The following is a 17,733-nucleotide window of genomic DNA, read 5'->3' on the forward strand; positions in this document are numbered from 1 at the left end:
CCTTTAATCAGGATGTAATGACCTTCCCTGTCTTTTTTAATCATATCTATTTTTACTTTGGCTTTGTCAGAAATCATAATAGCCACTCCTGCCTTCTTTTTCTCATTTGACACCCAAAAGATTTTGCTCAAGCCCTTAACCTTAAACTTGTGTATGTCCACCCGCCTCATATGTGTTTCTTGTAGACAACATATGGTGGGATTTTGGTTTCTAATCCACTCTGTTATTTGGTTCCATTTTATGAGCAAGTTCATCCCATTGACATTCAGAGTTATAATCATCAGTTGTGAATTTGCTTACATTTTCGAATCCTCCCCTATTTCTACCCCCTTTTTCCTTATACTTTTCCCTTTTAAACCAGTGTTTTGGTATTGAGCCACTATCCCATATCCCCTCCCTGATTAACTTCCCTTTCTACCTCCTCCCTTATTTTTCCCCCACTTTTTGTTTTTAAAGGCCTTATGAATTCCCTCCCCCTTCTCTGCTCCCTTTTTTTGACCTCCCCACTCCCCTGCTCCCCTTGGTTTATCCCTTCTAACTTTCTCAGAAGGGTTAGATAAGAGTTTTATTTCCCAATGGATAGTATAGCTACTCTTCCCTCTCCGGGTTGATTACTCTGAGAGTAAGGTTTGATTATTACCTCTTAATGCTCTCTTCCTCTCCTTCTTATAATAGTTTTTGTCCTCTCTCCCTCCCATGCCCTCTTTGTGTGTAATAGAATATCCTATTTTTCTTATTCACTCAAGTTTCTCTTGGTGTCCCCTGCTATTCACCCCCTCCTTCCCATCCCCCATGTCATCTTAGATTATTTAGTGTTCCACCCTCACCCTGTGAATTATTCTTCTGATTACTATAATAGTGAATAGAGTTCACTACCGAGAATTATACATAACATTTCTCTACATAGGAATACAGATAATTAGATCTCACTGAGGCCCTTAAGAAGGCAAATTTAAAAATTATAAGTTTTCTTTCTTTCCCCTCTGTTTCTTATTTACCTTTTCATGTTTCTCTCTATTTTTGTGGTTGGATATCAAACTTTCCATTTAGCCCTGGTCTTTTCTGTGCAAATACCTGGAATTCTTCAATTTTGTTGAATGCCCATACTTTCCCCTGGAAATATATAGTCAGTTTTGATGGGTAGTTGATCCGTGGTTGCAGACCCAGCTCTCTTGCCTTTGTGAACATCGTATTCCAAGACTTGCGATCTTTTAGCGTGGAGGCTGCCAGATCCTGTGTGATCCTGATTGGTGCTCCTTGATATTTGAATTGTTTCTTTCTGACTTCTTGTAAGATTTTTTCTTTTGCTTCGAAACTCTTGAATTTGGCAATTATATTTCTGGGTGTTTTCTTATCTGGGTCGAATGTCGCAGGTGTTATATGAATCCTTTCAATGTCTATATTGCCCTCTTGTAGGACTTCAGGGCAGTTTTGCTGAATTATTTCTGTTAGTATGGAGTCCAGGTTTCTATTAATTTCTGGTTTTTCTGGAAGACCAATTATTTTCAAATTGTCTCTTCTAGACCGGTTGTCTTGGTCTGTCACTCTCTTATTGAGATATTTCATGTTTCCTTCTATTTTTTCAGTCTTTTGACTTTGTTTAATTTGTTTTTGTTGTCTTGAGAGATCATTAGCTTCTAATTGCTCAATTTTAGCTTTCAGGGACTGGTTTTCAGCTATGATCTTTTGGTTTTCTTTTTCGATCTGGTTCAATTTGCTTATCAGTTCATTTGATTTCTGAGCCTCACTTTCCAATTGCAAGATTCTACCTTTTAAACTGTTATTTTCTTGCCACATCTCTTACATCTTCCTCATAATCTCAGTTTTGAACTCTTCCATAGCTTGTGAGGAGTTTTCCTTATTTGAGGAGGGTCCGGATGCTTGTTTGTTCTCTTCCTCTGTTTGCTCGGTTGTCTCGATTTTCTCTGTGTAAAAGTTGTCGAGTGTTAAAGACTTCTTTTTCTTGTTGTTAATCTTTCTCTTCTGAACTTCCTGATTCTGGGTAGCCATCGTTAGCCCAGCAGCTTCTCAGGTTTATCCTTGCGCTCAGGGTCTCTCCGCGGTCTTTTGGCTCCTGAGGTCTGAGTTCTAGTTTTTTCCAAGGTTAAGCCCCCTGGTGGACCCCCTTGCTTGATCGTCTGCCGGATGTTTCTTTAGAAGTCTCAGGGTGCTGCTTCCACAGTTGTATACCTGTCTGCACTGGTTCCCCACTCAGGGTTTCAGAGCTTTAGCTTGTGGCTGTGTCTGCCTCCACCCACGCCTCCGCCCGCACCTGCGCTCTGAGCCGCGTTCTGCGTCCTGAGTCCGCTCTCAGCAACCTGTTCCCACGCTCAGATTTTGTGTGCGTTTGTTAGCTTTTTGGGGTCCTAAATCTTGCTGCTCTCGGGAACAGGCTCTGGAGCTGCCAATGACTCGATGGGTGCCCCAAACTTGCTCTATTTCTTTTTTAGCTGGCTTCGGCGCTATAGGTGTTGTGTGTGGAGGGGATGGGGGTGGGGTGGTTGCTCAGCCCGCGATTTAGTGAGAGCTGTTTCACCCCTTTATAGCATTGAACTGCCTCAATTCCACATACCTTCCACACTGTGCCCTGTTGTGGGGTTCCTCCGTTTGTCTGGACTTGTTTTTATGTCCCCTTGAGGAGTTTTGTGTGTTTCAGTCAGGAGAGGTTAAGAGCTGCTTCTTACTCTGCCGCCATCTTAACCCAGAACCCTGGTGATGGACTTTTAGTGTAGAATGAGACACATTATGAACCACTGTTACTTATTTTCTTGATTAGCCTTGTTTATTACAAAGAAGGACTCATTTAGGAGTGGGCGAAAATCTGGATTATCCTAAAGTTGCCCAAAAAACCCACATTTAAGGTATATATAGAAGAGAAAAGAAGGAAGTTCAGATGAATATAATTTCATGTTCAATTTAGCATATTTTTAAAATATAGTTTAATAACTGCATGGTTTTATTAGTTGTTTTTTTCTTACCCTCACACATGAAAATGTTAGTTTGTAGATAATTTTCTATTTCATAGTGAAAAAAAATTAAGAAAAAATCATTTACCTACTTTTGAGTTTCAAGTTTCCTCTTTTATACATCTGGGTTCAAAATGAGGTCTGTGATTTCATTGCCATAGGGAAATCATAGGTGAGATAAATGCCTATTTCAGGGATGATCAGTACTTTCATTGAAAAGTCTTAGAGTTGCCTAGAGGATGGAGAGGTTAAATGACCTGTCTAGTGTCACAGAACCAGAATATGTCAGAGGCAGGACTTTGACCTAGGTTTTCCTGGCTTCAAGGCTACTAAGCCACACTGATATATGTATTTGTAAAATGGACACATTAATATCTGCTTTATAGAATTTTCAGTAGGAAAGCATTTTATATACCTTAAAGCACTATAAGTTATTAATGGCATTTGTACATATTTTGCACAGTTAGGGAGAAAAGTCCACTACCATATGTGATTGTTAAAATTGTATATAGCTTTTAATGTTCATCTCCTCCTGCCCCCATCCCTCTACACATATTCATAGATCCTTTATGAAGTTTTTAGCATTAAAGAATCATGAAATTTGAAGAAGCTTTAATCTAGTCTTACCATTTGCACCTGGTAAGATAATATTTTTTAAATGTGCATATGTTTTTTAAATGTGCATATGTTTTTATATGTTGTTTTAGCATTTAGTTTTTAATAACAATACAAGCCTGTTAAAAGTACCATCTAGCGTAGCTAAACTATGTCATTTACTGAAAAAAAGTAATTCAGTAGCAATTTGTAGTCATGGTCTTTTATAGAATTTTATAACAAAATCTAAGAAATTGATCTATTTAATATCACATTATCCTCTCAATAGAATATTTTTAATTTTGTGTTAAGTAGATCACTGCCATAACACATAAAGTTCATGAAGAGGATATAGGCAAATTAGTGGTGCTATGACTTGGCCCTAAATTCTGAAAGGATTCCACTGTCTTTATTAACTGTCAGAGGTACCTTTCTAGGCAAAGGCTCACCTTCTTCTATAAAGCCTTCATAGCCCTTAAGGGCTGTTGCCCATAGGAAATATTCAAATTCTTCAGAGTGGCTATTTAAGTTCTCCTTCAGTCTTATTCTAATGTTCCTTTCCAGCCTTATTTTATATTACTTCTCTTAATCCTTTTAAAATTTTAGCCAAGCTGGACTACTCTATACTTCCAGAACTCTTAGAATTATAGGATCATATGTGCATAACTAGGAGGGACCTTACTGGTCATATACTTAAAATTATGAGGCTGGTTGTAACTTAATAGTTTTATTAAATCAAAAGTAGTTCTTAATTTGCCTGGCCTGCCCAGGAGGGCAGTGCCTGTGTATTGTTTCCTGTTTTGGTGGTTCTTAACTTCTGGTGTCATTCACTAGTATTTGGCCTCCAGATAACATCATGTGAATGACATGGGGGAAAAGGAGAAATTTACTTTAGACATCCCCCATTTTGTAGATGAAAAAAAGTTCTGAAGGCCAAGTGACTTGTCTAGTGTCACACAGATATTAAGTGACAGGGACAGGATTCAAGCTCAAGTATGATGACAAGTTCAAGTTCATAGCCTTTTCCACTGCATCTGTTGTCTTATGGCTTGGCAGAAGCTGTTCTTTATTCCTAGATTTCACTGTATTACTATTTCTAACTCTTAGAATCCTTATCTTCTTTGACTTAAGTATTGCTTACTCCATTAAGCCATTCCTGACTTCCCAATTATTAATGCTTCTCTTTCCTCAGATTACCTTGATTTTTAAAAAAGTTATGAACCAGAAAATCATGAATATGAACATTTCTATACACAAAAAGATTAGAACATATAGCTTTTCTTTTTAATATATATTAAATTAAACATTACTACTAACAATATACTGTTTATTACTGTCTCCCTCTAAACTCCATCTTCTGGCTCAGTTCTTAATGCAGTTTTAAATTGAATAGAGCAGCTTACTTCTCCAGAGCTGTTTTCAGATATTTATTGTGGATTATATAGAACTAGGCTTTTCTGACACATTTCATGATGCTATCTTAAGTCAGAATAATGGTTTACGAAGCAATCATTAATATTTGTCATCTTAAATATCAGAATTGGAAATAGTGGCTATGATGAATTTAGAATATTGATTATGATAGAAAGGGAAATTACTACCTAAAACCTTCTCGTAAGCGTATGTACCATAGGAAAGGAAAAAAACCTCAAGTCAAATGTGATCTTGAATCTTCTTAGAACTTAGAATAAGTTGATTTTTCTTCTGTTAATTAAAAAAAATTAGTTCTAACTACTGTGAGTGTGTGTGTATGATAAAACCCACCTTTGTTTGTTTTCCTTTCTGCAGATGAAAACCAGAAAATTCTAATGTGGTGCTTATGTTGTCTCTACTGCAGTGAACCACAGAACTCTATAGAGGTGGAAGCCAACATCTGGATAAGGGTGAGAGAATGAATCTTTTTCTAAACCACTTTGAATTAAATTGGCCTTTTAACGACTCTTGATCATATCATTTCAGAAACTACTCTAAACACAGTTTATGCTAATGCATTTATAGTAGCTATGGCTTGTTACATTAGCCACAATGCCAGCTTTAAAAAATTAACTTCAATTTTTGCATAATGTACAGTTAATTCATACAGCTTTTGTCTCTAATGTTAAATGTTTCTGTATTACTCATAATCCAAAATTCAAGTACTTGGAAAAACTAATTATAGAATAGCCTCTCATATTAATACATGATAATGAATTTCTACTTAATTCTTTTTTTAAACATTTATTAATATTTATTTTTTAGAAAAGTTAACATGGTTACATAATTCATGCTCTTACTTTTCCCCTCCACCCTACGAGCTCTCCCCCCCACCCCCCCTGGCTGATGTGTATTTCCACTGGTTTTAACATGTGTCATTGATCAAGACCTATTTCCAAATTGCTGATAGTTGCATTGGTGTGGTAGTTTCGAGTCTACTCTACTTAATTCTTGATAGGAAATAAGCCATCTTTCCTTTCAGAGAAGGTGCTGGTTTCTCCCTTCTCATAAATACTTCAGTATTAAAAACAAAATTTAATATTGCACAAAGATAAGCAGTACCTTCTTTATGAGTTAAAGTTGGTGTCTACTCCATTAACCTTACAGACTTGTACCTAATTGCTGTTTGGCAACTATTTTCTATACATTTGAGGAAGTATTATTCTTTCTCGAATGTTTTGCCAACATCATAGACACCTATTTCACCAATTGACATCTTCACATATTTGGCATCCTATAAGTCTTCTACTTCTTCCCTTTGTCAAGGAAAGTAATACATTTGGAAGGGTACTGAAGACTGAGCTGAGGCTTCCACTGTCTTAGCAAATTGGCTGTCTTTTTAATCTGTCTTAAACCATTTAGGTAGCACAATAGATAGAGCACTAGGCCTGGATCCAAATATTTAACCTGAGTTAAATTGAGCCTCAGATAATTACTAGCTGTGTAAACTTGGGCAAGTCACTTAATCTCTGCCTGTTTTAGTCTCCTCTTCTGTAAAATGTTATAATAATAGCACTTATTTTCTAGGGTCATTGAAATCAAATGAGAAAACTTGTAATGTGTTTAAAATAATGCCTGGTACATAGTAGACTGTAAATTAGATGCATAATTATTATTACTATTATTACTATTATTATAGCAAAGATGACAATGGTTATTGCTATTACTCCTGCTGCTACTATTACTAATCCACATAGTGGTCTTGTGTTTATCTTATTTCAGTCAGGAGGTATGTAGCAGGCTTCTTTTTAGTCTGGAGATTTGTTTGATCATTACATTAATCAAAATTCTTAAGTCTTTCAAAGTTGTTTTTTGTTCTTTTGTTCCTGTCTCATAAATTATTTTTCTAGTTCCACTGACTTCACTGTGTATCAGTTCATATTACTAAGGATTTTCAAAATAGTTTTTCCATTTGTTACTGTGCAATAATATTCCATTACATTGATATGCAACAGTTCATTCAGTCAGTTCCCAATTTTCTAAGATGCAATCTAAGGCTTACCTTTAGATTCCAGTTATTTTGTCACAGCTGCTTTTATTCTCCCCTTCAGCATCATAGTGTTTGTTTTGCTTGAGACTTTGCCTTGCCTTGCATTTTCCACTTTCGTAATTCTTCCCCACCACCTTGGGGAAGATGTATCTATGTAGTTCTGGGCCAAACTCTTTATGTATATAGGTGTAGTAAACCTCCTTTCTCCATTTCAAAAGAATCAGATTCATCCAATGCTCACTTTCCCTCACGCCTTCCTCCATGTTTCTCACTTCTCCTTGCTCTCTTCAAAACCTCAAAATAGAACTAATCTTCCTCCAGGTTCACTGTTTTTCTTGTGTAACTCTCTCAATATGCTTTGAAGATATTAAAATTTTGAAGGGACACTTATTTCTTCTTCTATTGGATTGTTAGTACTGCATCATTATACAACTACTTCCAGTTGCTCAGATATCCTGTATTTGTATTTCAAAGTTCCTACTTATCTCTGATCTTTTTACCAGAAATGCTTAAAAGTTTCCTCTTTCATCAAAGATTCATTTTCCCCTCTGTAGAATTATACTTGGTTTTGAATTATTCTTAAAAGTTATTATTGGTTGTCAGTCATTATCCTTTGCTTTTTGGAACATTATATTTATTCTAAGATTTCGTGTTTATAGGAGAAGATGCCAGGTCTCCTTGGATCCTGATTATAGTCTTTGGTACTTGAATTGCTTCTTTCTTTATTAATGTACTTTTTTCTTTTATATTGGAACTCTAGATTTTTACTATTACATTCCTAGAAACTTTTTCTCTTAGGGTTTATTCTTTCTATCTTTACTTTGCTGTCTGGTTCTAATTGTCTTGGGCAGCTTTCATTTGTTATTTCTTGAAATATAATATCTAGGCTTAAGAAAAAAATCAGTTTCCCAAGAGGCCAGTGCTTTTCAAATGGTCTCTTGGACTTATTTTCCAGGTCAGTTAGGTTTTTTTTTCTCCCTAACCTTTATCTTCTGTCTTAGAATCAATACAGTATATTTGGCCTCAAGGCAGAAGATTGGTACCAGCAAGGCAATCGTGTTAAGTGACTGGCCCAGGGTCATCATTTAGTTTTGATACCAAATTATCTTACATTTTCTTGTTTTTAGTCTGTTGGCTTTGTTCTAATATTTTTTGTTATCTGATGGAGTCATTGATTTCTCATTGGTCAATGCTAGTTAGGGGGGAGTCCTTTTCTTGAATAAGATTTACCATTTTCCTTCCAGTTTTTATCCTTAAATGCTTTTTTTTCATTTTTTTACCCCTAGTTTCATCAAATTATTTTTGTAGTCCCTGAAGAAAGTGCATTTTTTTATTTTAAGTCCATTATGGAATTCCTCTTTTTTTTCTGGGAATTTTTAGATTTGTAATTTTCATATGAATTTTTTTTATTTGCCAATCTCTCCAACTTTCATTAGGGCCCTGTACCTGGCCAGTCTTTTTCCCTTTCCTCCTTATTGGAGAAAGTATTTGGCCCTGCTTAATTTTACTTTGAATTTTCTGTCAACTTGCACAGATCTTGCCTCTTTGAGTTAGGCTCATCCTGGGTCTTTGACAATCCTCAGAGTGGCTTTTGAGTCATTGGGCTAGCTGGGCTAGGGTGTCCTAGTCTCAATGCTGACTCTGTTGTTCCTCAGAAATGCTGTCAAGTTCCCCTCTGCTAATTTCTTGTCATTCTGGGAGCCATCCAACAGATTTGCTGATGGGCTCCCATACTATTGTTTGCTACCTTCTGATTATTGTTTTGGTGAAGTTTTGTGCTCAAAAAAGTCACTTAGTAATTCTTCTAATTGGATTTCTTCTTAAAAAATTCATTTTTACTGATTTCTTTTGTGTTTTTATAGCCCATTTCTTCTTTATCCTTCTCTATCCTCCCCCAAAGAGAGCCAATCCATATAGCAAAAGAAAATTTTTTCAAAGCTAAATGCAGTAAAGTTTTTTAGTTCATTGAAAAAACCTGAAATATTTGCATTGTTGTATACTACCAGACCCACTCACCTCTGCAAAGGAGTGGAGAGTGAGGTATTTCCTCATATTTCTTCTTTAGGTCCAAGCATGTTCTTTATATTTTTCCAAGATTTATTTTTCCATCTTTGACAATTTGTTGAGCATAAAGTGAAACCTGAGTAGTTTTGATTTGTACTTTTATTATTAGTGATTTAGAGCATTATTGCATATTTTTGTCAATATTTTACAACTCTTGAGGTTTTCTTCATATCCATTGACCTCTTTTCTAGTGAGGAATGACTTTAGCTATTTCTTTTACTTGTTTACATATGGATAACCAACCTTTAAAAGAAAAATTTGATACAGTTTTTTCCATTCAACTGCTTCATTTCCTATCCTAGATGTATTACTTTTGTTTGTGCAGCAGCTCTTCAATTTAATGAAAAGAATTTTATCTCTTTCTGTATATTTTTGGAACTCAATAAACCATAGTTTAGTAAAATTACTTGGGGGGAAAAACTCCTTCTTTGATAAAATCCACTGACAAAACTGGAAAAGTTTAACAGAAATTAGGTTTAGTCCAGTATCTCATATTCTACAATAAATTAAATATTCATCCAGCTATTTAGGTTGTTTTTTATTTCTTTAAGGAGCACTTCATATCTGAATCTACACAAGCATTTTCTTTGTGTTGGTAGATTAATTACCAAATATTTATCCATTTTGTAGTCAATTTGAGTAAGATTTCCTTTTATATTATTGCCACTTGAATTTTGTTGTTCTTATGTAGAAGTGCTGTTGATTTTGTGGTTCTGTTTTGTAATTTGCAACATCCCTAAAGCCATTATCTCAATTACTATTGCTTCTAATTCCTTAAGATCTAAAATAACTATCATATTACCAGCAAATGAGGATAGTTCTGTTTGCTCTTTCCCTGTCTTTAAACCTCTAATGTTTTTTTTTTCTTATTGTCATTGCTAGCTTTTCTACAACTATGTAATATAATAATAGAGGGGTAATGCTTTTTTTACCCCTTTGTTGGGAGGGCAGCTGGTCTCATAAAAGAACTCTGCTAGAGTGCATTCTTTCTGAATTTTTGAGAATTATTTGTGTAATATTGTCACTCATTATTTTTTTAAATTTTGTTAAAATTTCATTTTGTAACCAGAAATTATTTCCTCTGGTATTTCCTTTAAAGATATTTTTTTCCCCTTGGATTAATTAAGATCTTTTTTTGGACCTTAGATTAAAATCTTTATTTGGTCTTCTGTTAAATTTTGTATTTTAAAATTTTTCAAAAAATTATTTTGTGTTTCCAGTTTTGTTAGCACATAACTACTGTAGAACAGAGAGAGGGGGTCAGAGCAGTTTTTACAGGCTTTGGCTGAGTTCTGATGTCAGTTAGTTTACAATATTGGAAAAAAGTTTCAGTTGGACCTGGGACCTCGTGGAGAGAGTCAGGGCCAGCTGAGCTGCTTCTTCTCCTGTTTGAGATTGAAACTTAGCCTAGCTTTGGAGTATTTATTTGAGATTTGTTAATTTAGATAAACCCTTTGTATTTCCATTCTCTACCTCATTTCCCTACCTTCCTTCCCTTATCTAAATGTCTGTGAGGAGTGAATAAGGAGAGTGAATTAGAGAGTAGTTTCAAATCTGTGAGGGTTCAGCTATACTCTTGCAGTACTTTATCTAGAGAGGTTAGGTAGTCATCATCATATTCCCTTTTGATTTCAAGATCACCTGGAGAGTTGAGTTAAGGCAGGACCTTGCTCAAACCCCATCTCTGCTTCCCTTCCCCCACCTGAAGTTTCTTTAAACAACTGTTAGGGCTTCCTTTAATCCCCTTCACTTGACAATTTAACCTGAGAAGACAATAAACCCTTTTTGTGTTTAAAACAGACCTGTTAGTTACTTTGTCAGTTAATTTGTAAGAAAAGGGAAGAAGAGGAATAGAACCAACATACTCTGGGCTTGAAGGGAAGCCGGGTATCCATCTTGAAGGAAGGTGTAACTTCAAAACAAGTCCCTTCCTGTGAAATTAACTAAAGCCTGTAGTTAATTTCAATTCAGTCTATTTCCCTCAGTTTGTCTTTAGTCTAAGTCCTAGTCTATAAGCCCTGCTGCTCTTTGCCTGTTTAGATTAATTCCTCCTCTTCCTGGAGATTTTTGTTACCTTCAGTGTTATACTCCCTGACTTCAGCCTCATATTATATCCTGAATTTCATTATTAGGTCCTATCTGCCACTCATATTATCTACCCAGCAAGTCCCTGACAACCTCCCTTCCAAATCCCCTTTAACCAAACACCTTTCCTAAATTTACCCATAACACTACACAGTGGGATCTAATATTTATTTCTATTTTTCAGGTTTAGTTATGATTTTTCTTTGTTCACTAGTCATTCTGTTGAGTTGATTTTCTGCCCTTTTTCTAATCAAGTTGGCTAAAGATTCATAAAATTTTAAAATATCAACATTTAATTTTATCTTATTTTAGTATACCTAAAGTATTGGTCAAATCTAATATCTGCTAGAATGCTTTCTAGTTTTCCCTGCATTTTTTCTTGTGTAATTTGTTTTCTATTTTATCTAACACAAGTTATTGAGTTCCTTTTTTCTGACTCCCTTTTCTAGTTTTCTTCATTGACTTGTTTATTTTTTAAATTAATTCCAGATAGTTTTCATGACTGCTGCTTTATTTTGAAGTTTGAGGTCTAGAACTGCTATTCTACCATTAACTACTCTCTTTTAACCATTTTCCCTGATATTCCAGAGTTTTTTCCCCAAATGAATTTTGTTATTATTTTATGTAATAATATTTCCTTGGTAATTTGTTTCATAGGAGACAGCTTTTGAAGGCAGGAAGACCTGAATTTGTATTTGGCTTCAGATACTTAAAAGCTATGTGACTCTAGCCAAGCTCCTTACCTCTGTATTCTTCAGTTTCCTGAACTTAACTCATGCAATGCTGTTGTGAGGATCAAATGAGATAACAGTTTCAAAATGCTTAGCACAGCACCTGATACATAGGAGGCAATATATAAATTCTTATTTCTCTGGTATAGTATCAACAGTGTAAATTAACATCAATAGTATTGTCATTTTTATTTTATTGGCAAAGCTTAACCATGACCATTAAATATTCCTCTAGCTATTTAAGTTATTTTCGTAAAGAGAACTTTGTAATTGAATTGATAGTGTTTTCTGTGCTTTGGTAGTTGTATTCCCAAATATTTTGTGCATTTTTTAGTTATTTAAAATGGGGTTTCTCTTTCTTTTTTGCTTTGTTATTTAGAAATTATATTCCTGCAGTGTTCCTGAAGCTACTTTCTCAATTAGTATATTTGCTGATTCCTAGAGATTTTCTATATATTCTATCATATCATCAAAAAAGAAAGTTTTATTGATTCATTACTTATTTTTATGCCTTTAATTTATTTATCCTGTCTTGTTGTTTCTGCCATTTTTATATAAAATAATAGTGGGGAGAGTGAGCATCTTTATTTTAATCCCATATTAATTAGAAAAAAGCATTCTAGTATATTCCTGTTATATACAATGCTCTCTTTTGGTCTTAAGATTCTTTTTACGATATCATAGAAACAGTATGGCTATATTTTGTAGGGTTTTTTTAACATAACATATTGCTATACATTGTTAAAGGCCTTTTTTATATCTTATTGAGATAATGATATAGTTTTGAATGTTTGGGTTTTTGATATCAATTATATTTCTAATATTGTACCATTTTTGCATCCCACAAATCCAATACATTCCACTTATTCATAATGAATAGTTTCTTAGATAAATTGCCATAGTTCTGAGAGAAAATTGTTTAAAATTTTCGATTCAATATTCATTAATTATAATGAATTATAGTTTTCCCTCTCTGTTTTATCCTTCCCTAGTTTAGGTATTAGGACTATATTTGTCTTATAAAAGAATTCTGGCCAGGTATTTTCTTTCTCAGTTTTTGTAAATAGTTTCTGAAGTATGCATATTAATTGTTCTTTAAAAGTTTGATAGAATTCTCCTATGAATCCATTAGGACTACGATTTTTATCATCTTTTGTAACTCCTTTAGAGCTAGATCTATTTCCTTTCTTGAGATTGGGTTAAGATCTCTGTTTTACAGTTAATAGTATTTTATATTTTTAAAGGTGTTCTGTTCCAAGTTTTGTTATTCTATAACTGTATATATAACATGTTCTGATTATTATTTTTATTTTCGGTTTTGTTGTGATTTCAACTTGCTCATTTGCTATTTCATTGATCTGATTTTCTTCTTAAAGTCTATTTAAATATTTATCAATTACCCATTTCAGAGATTCAACTTTTAGTTTTATTTATTTCTATTTTTCTTTGTTTCCTATTTATCTATTTCTCCTCTTAATTTTTAACATCTCACTTTTAGCCTTATTTTTTATTAGCTTTTTTAAAGGTTTATTTGTTGGCTTTCTCATTTTAAAAGATAAATACTAAATTCATTAATCTCTTTTTCTCTTTCATTAGTGTATCTTTGTAACAATATTAAACACTGCTTCAACTTCATTCCAGAAATTTTTATGTTGTTCCATCATTGCAATTTCCTTTTGTGTAATTATTTATTGTTTCTATAATTTGCTCTTTGATTCACTCATTATTTAGGATTTCATTTTAAAGTCTCCATTTGAGTGTATGTCTTTTGTTTTGTGGTACCTGAACTCATGACTGTTTTTATTGTATTACGGCCCTAATTCTAATTTTAAGGGGTAATTTTTCCTCCTTGATCTTTTGTTTCCTTTTCCATTTCTACTTTTTAAGAAGTTTTTTCTATAGTTTTGCTTTTTTTTTTAACCTTCTTTTCCTTTTGTCCCATTCTATTCTTTAGAGACTTGTTCTCTTCAGTATTTTTGCCTCTTTTTCTATTTTGCTCATGGTAATCTTTAGAATTTTTTTTGTTGGTTTGTTTTTTTTGCTCCCCATTTTCATTTGGTCCATTCTGGTTTTTAGGCAGATTTTTTTGTTTATTTTTTTTGTTTTTAATTCAAGCTTGCAGTGTAACTTTCTCTGGTACTTGTGTTAGGTCTTGTCTGTGGACCCTGCAGTGTCTGTTTTGAGGGGGTGGCCCAATTGTCTTCCTATGGGGAGTTTTGCAGCTATTCTGTCCATTTGGATTCCTCTCTCCTTCTGGTTCTCTTTTTTGTCTTGTGGGCTGTGGGCTTGTGGGCTGTGGGGATTAGGCCTAGCCCTCCATATTATTAATCACGTGATACACAAAAACATCCAGTACTTTTTCCATTCCTTTTTGGCACATTGCTTCAAACATTCTGGGGCAGAAAAAAAATAGTAACAATTATAGAAATTGAAGTGATCTTAGAGATCATCTAATCCAGTGGTCTCCAAAGTTGTATTATGGCCTAACCCCAAACTGTGTTTGTCTAACCAGAGAGTTCAGTGATGGGCTATAATCCATTATCTTCTTATTAACAGTCATAGAGCTTGCCTCCAGTATATCTTCTTTTTTCCTCTTGTCCCCCTATTACCTTCCCACTTCTTCAGGTGTGGAAGCTCCCAAACCCCTCACTTCAAAACCAGATATTGACCCTTGAGGCAGTCACCTGCTACTTGTATACCTATGGCAGCAGTTATTTTGATGTTAGTGTGATGATGTCCTTCCTCTCCAGTTTATGCCCTTCTATCCCCCAGATCAACTCATTACTATAGTTGTTGGAGTAATCACACAGATTTCTTTTTGTTTTCTTTTCCCCAAAACCTTCCTGACTTCTGAACTTTTTTATTACTGTTCAGGATACTACTACAATTTTTCTATTCATTCATTGTTCACAACCTCAGAATACTTTTCACTCTTCATTCTTTCTTCTCTCCTATAATCTAATTAATTTCCTTATCTTATTTGTTCTTCCTCCACAATATCTCTGGAATCCTCCTTCCATCTACTCATATAAGTATTACTTAAGGTCCCTCATCTTTTTTTCCTGAACTGATAATCTCCTCTTTGTCTCACTCATTCAAGTCTCTTCCTTCATTAATTTGCCCTTCATTCAGCTGCAAAAACTATTTTCCTAAGGTGTAAGTATGATCATGTGAATCTACTCAATAAATTTGAGGGACTTTATTGACTCTGGGATCAAATGCTATTTTACTTTATTTCATACTTTTTCAGCAGTTATTTCTGTGCAATTTTCTTGGTAAGTATAATTATTAATATAGTAGCATATATGTAGGGAGAAGAACAGGGACTTTGATTTCGCTAGTAAAGGAGAATTCCTTTGCTAGTGTCTGTCATGACATTTTCTGTAAATCATAGAGTTAGAATATTTAGAGCAGTGGTATCAAACTGATATGGAAACAGATCCTGTGTGGGCCCGGATGAGTTTGATACCTCTAATCTAGAGCACTGAGAAGATGTGACTTGTCCAGAGTAATAGAGACTGTATATGTTAGAGGAAGTACTTAAACCCAGGTTTTTCTGGCTTTATCTCTACTATGTCAGCAGTTTTCAAAAGTATGTTCTGAAGATCCTCAGAAGAGACTCATCGAGGCTCTTTCAATGTCAAACCATTTTCATAGGATTACAATTATGTTTTAATTTCTACTACAGAAAATATAACCCACATAAACAAATATCTGCCTCTAATGTTCCATCTAATAATATATTCAGGGTTGTGGCAGGCCATTCTGGGGCAGAGGCTTTCAGCCCTTAAATTATTTAAGTTATTAAGGGCTGCCTTAGGCAAAAAGAATTGATTCACTTCTTCCCTGCTATTCCTCCCACTCTATCTCATGTGACTGAGAAGAACCAATATCCATTTCTTGTTAAAAAGGAACTGCTGGAGAAGGGCATGGTTAGAATGTGCACAGCAAATGCTTTGCTGCATAAGGGGAATTGGGTGTGTTCCAAACCATAATGGGTTGGTTTATTCCCTGCCCCACTAGAGCTGGGTTGCCATTAGAAGGTGCTAAGTGAGAGTGTAATGTATTAGCATTTTCCACTGTTCATTCATAAAACTATTGTCTTGTTGGATTTTTTTGTCTTCTTTCTCCTGTGAATACAGCTATAATTATTCTACCTTTGGAATATAATTCCTCCCCCTGCTCCCCTTCACAGTTAGTGGTGATAGGAGAAAATGTCTAGTTCTCATAACCCATGAACATATTAGTGTCCTTAAATTTCTTTTTAATATATTTGTATTTGTTACCTCAACTAGAGCACTGTACAAATGGGTCCAAGGTCATGGATTCTAATCACATTCAAACTGGTTTACCATGCTCTGTTTTAACATCACAGATTTAATTTCTGTCTTTGGCTACTTCTTTGCAAATTGCTGCAGAAAAAGGTCACAAGGGAAAACAAGGAACAGAATTTATGTTAGGAGTAATCGATTATTTTTGGAAAAATATCTGAAAATATCTTTTCTACTGTAGTGAGTCAATAGACAGTGTCACAAAAATATCACATAATTTCCTGGGAAACCCTGAAATAGTTTGGAATCCAGCCCCTACCCCACCCCAGCTTGTGCCCTTTTTGTATTAGAAACTTCCCAGAGAATGCTCTATCAGCCCTAGATCCATGTTCTTGGCTGTTATCTCCATCACTCCAAGGACTTCCCAGGGACCTTTTAGGTTTAGGGCCCTTTTGTGCAGCCTCTGTATAATCCCAGGGTCACCTCCAGTGCTTCAGAAGACTTTGTTGCATCACCCTGAATTGCCAGCTCGGACTCTCCCAGGCTGCTGTAGCTCTCCTAGGCTCCATAGCACTCAACATTTTTGTTTGCTCAATGGTTAGATTCTAAGAAGGGCCTTGAACAGTCTGATCACCTGCTTTCCTTAACAGATTTCTCTGCCATTCATAAACTACTTGTATTTATTCCTCATTGGCTAACACAGTATTGCCTCCTCAGTATTCTCCCCATCTCAGTGATTCTGAACCTTTGATTGTCATTTTATAAAGACCATTTCTGATTTTCCAAACTTTCTCCCTTACTTTCATCTCTCTCAAACATTCCAACAAAATGTGCTGCTCCAGATCGTGCCACCCTTTCTTGCTATTTTTCAGCTTCTTGTTGTACAAAAGTTGTTTTTGTTTGTTTTTTGCAAAACCATACATCTTAATTCTTATACTTGCATTTACAAATATTTAGAAATTTATTCCTTCCTTAAAATTAGAATAAATGGGGGTGCAGCTGGGTTGGGTGGCTCAGTGAATTGAGGGCCAGGCCTAGAGAGGGGGCCCTGTTGCTTAGCCTTTACCGCTCTTTTGCCTTGGAACCAATACACAGTATTGATTCTAAGATGGAAGGTAAGGATTAAAAAAAATTAGAATAAATATACTTTTCTGTGTTCTTTTATTTTTTTATTTTTATTTATTTTAAAATACTCTTCCATGGTTGTATGATTAATTTTCTCTCCCTTCCTTTTTCTCACCCTGCTCCTGGAGCTGACAAGCAATTCTACTAGGTTATATATATGTTTTATCACTTCATACCAGTTTCCATATTATTCATTTTTGTAATAGTTATCTTTTAAAAACCAAAACCCCAAATCCTATACCTTTATAAACAAGTCGATGAATCAAATGTTTTTCTTCTTTTTCTTCTTCTTCACTCCCACAGTTCTTTCTTTTGATGTGAATAGCATTCTTTCTTATAAGTCCCTCAGAATTGTCCTGGATCATTGCACTGTTATTAGTAGCAAAGTTGATTACATTTGATTGATTCACAGTGTTTCACTTTCTGTGTACACT

At 34.8% G+C, this 17,733-nt stretch overlaps 1 protein-coding gene across 1 annotated transcript in view; it reads left to right on the forward strand.

The window, feature by feature from the left end:
- FANCC (FA complementation group C) overlaps positions 1-17,733 on the forward strand; it is a 167,218-nt gene that overhangs the window by 12,193 nt on the left and 137,292 nt on the right. Inside the window, exon 3 of the mRNA XM_044661369.1 lies at positions 5,349-5,443. Within this exon, the coding sequence (XP_044517304.1) occupies positions 5,349-5,443 (95 nt within the window). The remainder of the gene's footprint in view (positions 1-5,348; positions 5,444-17,733) is intronic.

The sequence above is a fragment of the Gracilinanus agilis genome, chromosome 1 (assembly GCF_016433145.1).
Source record: "Gracilinanus agilis isolate LMUSP501 chromosome 1, AgileGrace, whole genome shotgun sequence".
In the NCBI taxonomy this organism is placed as follows: domain Eukaryota; kingdom Metazoa; phylum Chordata; class Mammalia; order Didelphimorphia; family Didelphidae; genus Gracilinanus; species Gracilinanus agilis.